The 6000-nt window shown below is 51.0% G+C and overlaps 1 protein-coding gene across 1 annotated transcript in view; it reads left to right on the forward strand.

Annotated features, from left to right (window-relative positions):
- Nucleotides 1-5596, forward strand: part of LOC137542259 (protein-tyrosine kinase 6-like) — a 70497-nt gene extending 64901 nt beyond the window's left edge. The window contains exon 8 of the mRNA XM_068264038.1: nt 4351-5596. Within this exon, the coding sequence (XP_068120139.1) occupies nt 4351-4619 (269 nt within the window). The 3' untranslated portion in view covers nt 4620-5596. The remainder of the gene's footprint in view (nt 1-4350) is intronic.
- The last annotated feature ends 404 nt before the right edge of the window (nt 5597-6000 follow it).

The following is a 6000-nucleotide window of genomic DNA, read 5'->3' on the forward strand; positions in this document are numbered from 1 at the left end:
ACAAAAAGGCTCAATATGGCCTGGAGATGCTCTAGATGCGCTAGAAATGACTGGGCCCCATAGCAAAAAAAAAAAAAATTATGGGCCAGGAGTCCCCCCAGTTCAGGTAGGGACAGGAGCCCCCCAGTTAGGTAGTGAGTAACAGGGACCCCCAGTTAGATAGTGAGTGACAGCAGGGACCCCCAGTTAGATAGTGAGTGACAGCAGGGACCCCCAGTTAGATAGTGAGTGACAGCAGGGACCCCCGTTAAGTAGTGCGTGACAGCAGGGACCTCCAGTTAGATAGTGAGTGACAACAGGGACCCCCAGTTAGATAGTGAGTGACAGCAGGGACCCCGAGTTAGATAGTGAGTGACAGCAGGGACCCCCAGTTAGATAGTGAGTGACAGCAGGGACCCCCATTAGGTAGTGACAGCAGGGACCCCCAGTTAAGTAGTGAGTGACAGCAGGGACCCCCAGTTAACCACTTAACGACCAGCTAACGCCCATAGGCATCAGCAGGTCTTAAGTGGGTTACCATGGAAGCGGCCTTTCCATGTCAGTTCACGGAGGGGGGAGGGGGGGGGGGGGGGGAAGTCTGGTCACCCTGGCTTCAAAGTGATCTGTGCTGTGGGCTGGAGAGCCCACGCAGCACAGATCGGATCGGCTGGTCCTTAAGTGATTAAATAGTGAGTGACAGCGGGGACCCCCGTTTAAATAGTGAGTGACAGCAGGGACCCCCAGTTAAATAGTGACAGCCAGGGACCCCCATTTAGATAGTGAGTGACAGCAGGGACCCCCAGTTAAGTAGTGAGTGACAACAGGGACCCCCATTTTGGTAGTGAGTGACAGCAGGGGCCCCCATTTTGGTAGTGAGTGACAGCAGGGACCCCCATTTAGATAGTGACAGCAGGGACCCCCAGTTAGTGAGTGACAGCAGAGACCCCCAGTTAAGTAGTGAGTGACAGCAGGGACCCCCAGTTAGATAGTGAGTGACAGCAGGGACCCCCAGTTAGATAGTGAGTGACAGCAGGGACCCCCAGTTAGATAGTGAGTGACAGCAGGGACCCCCATTTAGGTAGTGAGTGACAGCAGGGACCCCCGTTTAGATAGTGAGTGACAGCAGGGACCCCCAGTTAGATAGTGTCATCAGGGACCCCCATTTAGATAATGAGTGACAGCAGGGACCCCCAGTTAAGTAGTGAGTGACAGCAGGGACCCCTATTTAGGTAGTGAGTGACAGGGACGAACCCCCGTTAGGTAGTGAGTGACAGGGACGGACCCCCGTTAGGTAGTGAGTGACAGGGACGGACCCCCGTTAGGTAGTGTGTGACAGGGACGGACCCCCGTTATGGAGTGAGTGACAGGGACGGACCCCCATTAGGTAGTGAGTGACAGGCGCGCTCCCCACCCCCACCTACCTCGCCATGTCAGACCTCAACATCAGCGGGCGACCCGACCAGCTAGAGCGGACGCAGGGCACAAATATATGCGGAAGTGATGTCACTTCCGCATATCAGCGGTGTCCGCTAGGTCCTACGCCTGCTCTATCTGGTCGCCCGCTGATAGCGGTCTGAGTGATGCTGCTGTCTGGCTGCTTGTTTATTAATGTTTGTAAAACATTATTATCCATAGGGGGTCTTAGGTTTAGGCACCAACAGGGGGGTCTTAGGTTTAGGCACCAACAGGGGGGTCTTAGGTTTAGGCACCAACAGGGGGGTCTTAGGTTTAGGCACCAACAGGGGGGTCTTAGGTTTAGGCACCAACAGGGGGTCTAGGAGTTAGGGATAGGTACAGGGAGGGTTTTTAACAAACGTAAATATAAGTTTTAGTTTAGAAACAGGGAAGATTAACGTTTTAAGAATTGCCGATCTCATACACATTATTTAATGATTTATAAATTATTAAAACACTATTTGTAAACAAAATTCTACACAATATTTTTATAAACGATAATACTGCTTATCGTTTACACCACGCGCCCTTTTTTCCCGACGCCCTTTTTTGATGTACGTGTTAGGTAGCCGGGTAGGCAGTTAGGTAGCCGGGTGGGAGGGTAGGCAGTTAGGTAGCCTCAGCCTGGAGGGCAGTTAGGTAGCCGGGTGGGAGGGTAGGTAGACGGGTAGTTTAGTGGGGTAGGGGCCCAACTCCTATCCTCCCTGCTTCACCTCGGGGCCCCCCTCCTATTATGAGCGGCGCAGGAGAGCGGCATATACAGCAGGCTCCTGCAGGGTAATCAGACGCTAGAGGTCCAGCTGCCCCCAGGCTACGCTGTCTCCACTGTATGCTGCTCGCACTGCTTCCTGGTTTATTGCGAGCAGCATACAGAGGAGACACCATAGCCCGGTGGCAGCTGGACCTCTAGCGTCTGAGCCTGCTGGACCTCCCGACGGAGCCTGCTGTATATGCCGCTCTCCCGCGCCGCTCATAATAGGAGGAGGGGGGCCCCCGAGGTGAGGGAGGGGGGTGGAGGCCCGGGCCGGCGCGCCGGCATAATTTTAAAAAAAAAGTCCTCTCTCAGCTGAGGGCGGCGGGCCCCCTGTCATGTAGGGCTGCCACGGGCCCTATAGCAACGCTATGGTTGCTATAGTGATTGCTACACCGCTGCTCAGTGCCACAAGTCTAGCAAGGATGGAGCTTTATAATGGCCGACGCTTTATATAAAGGAGGGGAGGGCAGAGCCTCCCCTCTTATGATTAGTTGCTAGGGCTATGCTGGGGGCCTCTGACTGGCCAGTGACGTAACTTCCCCCAGTCACGGATTCGGCGGCATGATCATGGCTGTGATCACGGGTAGAATCCGCTTAACACTGTCCGAATCCGTGATTGAAACCCGTGATCGCAGTACGATCACGGAGATTTAATCACGATGTCAGATTTGGGAAAAATAACCCGTGATCATGGCAATGATGAGCACCACTGACAGCCATTAATCTCTAAACTGCTGGCAACAAGAGTGAGTACACCCAGGCTTGCTCATCACAAGTAAATCCCAAGTAATCACGGTGGTTACTCGTGATTCAAATGAGTTGTGATTGCCGCAGCTAAGCGGCTGTATGTGGTGGGGTTAATTACCCATAATGCCACTGTACGCCCTGCATTGCAAAGGGCTTGCAAGTGACCTATTAGTCGCGTTTCAAGCCTCGCTATGGCGCAAGTGCACCATAGCGAGGCTTGCAACATGACTAATAGGTCACTTGCAAGCCCTTTGAAACGCAGGACGGACGGCGGCATTATGGGTAATTAACCCCGCCGCATACAGCAACTCAGCTGCAGCAATTACAACTCATTTGAATCACAAGTAACCACCACGGTTACTCATAATTTACTTGTGATGAGCAAGCCTGAGTACACCCCTAAGTGAGGCATGTCACAATTCTGACCAGTTAGACAGTCTCCCTTCACGGGGCCATGTGACTTGTTAGGGTTACAAGGTCTCAGGTGTGACTAGGGAGCAGGTGACTTACATTTGGTGTTATAGGGAGGAGCAGGGGCCCGGGGGCTTTGAGGGCCGGGCTTCTCCTTACTGACCCACATGCAGAGTAGTGCAGGTAACTAAGTAATACTTACCTGCTCCAAGTTTGCGGGTCTCTTCCATGCTTCACAGCCACACACACTCTGCTGCCATTTGCTGGCTCCCGATCACATGACCAATGCAAGTCACATGATCAGGAGCCAGAGGATGGCAGCAGATGCATGGAGGCGGCCAGTGTTTGAGGCAGGTATTTCACTACTCCTTCCCTGTGCTACTCATGGCAGGAGGTGGTAGCAGAAGATACTCTTTGTGAAGGGAGGATATATTTTTTGTTTATTGGCTAGCTGGCTGCACTTGTGGGGGAGGGGTTGAGGGCAGAGGCGGGACAAGGTCCTCCAGCACCCGAGGCTGAGACACCAAAGTGCGCCCCTCCATCCCTGCCACCCCAGCCATCACACACTGATTGCTATTAGACTAAGAGGCGTTACAGGGCCCACAACCTCCCCAACACCTTAATATCTAGTTATCTGGCTTGCAGTCACTGCTTTGTATCCCCTTTTCTTATTTCTTTCTGCTTCAAACACAATTAGGAATGACAGCTGAATGAATTGTGCGCCCCCTCCTACACTGTGCCCTGAGGCTGAAGCCTCTCCAGCCTATGCCTCGGCCCGGCCCTGGTTGAGGGGCTTATCGACCCAGGGGGCCCCATAAATTCTAGTTATGCCCTGGGTGGTAGTCCCAATCAAGCTTGAAAGATGGTATTAATAAGCGCGTTTGACTAGCGTGGTAGATTTTCATAGGTACAATTGTAAGTTGGATTAGTTAATGCTGTTCTTTTGATCTGAACGATCTTGGACACTTTTTGTCTGAGCAGTGTACCTTTTTTTTTTTTTGCAGCAATCCCCAACTCTGAACTGCTGCAGTACCTCAAGGTGGGGCACCGGATGTCGGCGCCACGGAAATGCTCGGAAAAGGTATACAACATCATGTTGGAGTGCTGGAGCGAAGACCCACAGAAGAGGCCAACGTTCAACGAACTGAAGTTCACCATGGACAACTTGTCCAACTATGAATGCTCAGAGGTCCCCTCTAAGCCCACCACAGCTCCCAAACCACCACCAAAGCCAAGAGGCTTATTTGCTAAACTCCAGACCATCAACAAATGACCTCTCTCCAGAGCTGGGATCCAAAGGAAAGTGACCTTGACTGGACAAAGTGAAGGCTTAAACATCCTCCCCTGAAATAAGAAAGGACTTCTTTTCAAGCAGGCCATTCTAATGGGCACTGCTTCCCTGTATTTTTTTATTTTATTTTTTTAATCAGTTTTAGAGCTAAGAATTCTTGGTCTTTGCACACTATATGGCTGCTTACCCCGATACGTGTGGCATCTTTTTTTGGGGCCAACAATTCCATGTGCCATAGCTCCGCCTTCGGCTGGGATTGTACTACCTCAGCAGCCTGTGACCCTCCTCCACTGTCATACTATAAAGTCATGCACCCCCTCCCGAAAAAAACTTTTATGGGACCATCTATATTCAACCATCTTTCCCCCTCCCCCTGTGGCGGGGGGTTTTGGTGGTGGGGAGGGGGCAGAAAGTTAATCTTCATGCTAGGAGTGGCCGCCATGACTCCCCCCACCCATAAAGTGTGCCCACAACAATGCCTGTGCTGGAGTGGGGGTCCTCTGAGGGAGAGAGGTTAAAAAGTTTAATTGTGGCTGCATGTGGTACTACCCCCATAGTGTCACCACCAGACCGGCTCCAAGGGAATGGATAGCTCTGTCCCCCCCTGCTGTTGTGTGGTCTGCTCCCCCATATTGTTACACCCTCAGTGTGTACACAACTTTAGCCAACCAACCCCCAAATTGTCAAATTAACCCATTGTGAATTCAGGCCGAATCGTTTTGCACACTCTACTATAATACTTGAAACACGAGATTGGCAGCTCTGGATCTGGGAACCTTCATTAAGCGTGGACAGAAGAATGGCGACGCCCACTCCTGCTGGTCCGTCTACTCTGACTGGCAGCCTGATTGCAAGTTTCATCTGGTTTGCAGGGGGTTCAGAAGAAGCTATAATGTAGATAATTTCAGGAAATTTATTGTACATAATGCAGTTTAACAATAAAAAAAAATATGAGTTTAGCGGTTTTCATGGAATGTTTACAAAGAATACAGGATTCAGTACAGCTGGCTTAGTTTAGGATTTTCATTTTTTTTTTTTTGGGGGGGGGGGGGGGGGGGACCTCAAAGTTCTTTGTTTTTAGTTTTGTGGGGGGTTGGAACTTATTATGCTTAGCATGTGGTCAATGCGATGCATCCGTCAATCGGGAAAAATTGCTGCGGACCCCCAACTTGCGGCCAATTTTCAATCGGGCCTTAAAGTGTACCAGAGATGGGAAGAAATATAATACGTATCTGGTACACTTTAAGGGCCGATTCAAAATGGGCCGCAAGTTTGGGTCCGCAGCGTCTTTTCCCGATTGACGGATGCATTCCATTGACCACACGCTAAGCAAAATATATATTGTATTATAACTAAAGGGCTT

Source organism: Hyperolius riggenbachi, chromosome 12, assembly GCF_040937935.1.
Source record: "Hyperolius riggenbachi isolate aHypRig1 chromosome 12, aHypRig1.pri, whole genome shotgun sequence".
In the NCBI taxonomy this organism is placed as follows: Eukaryota; Metazoa; Chordata; class Amphibia; order Anura; family Hyperoliidae; genus Hyperolius; species Hyperolius riggenbachi.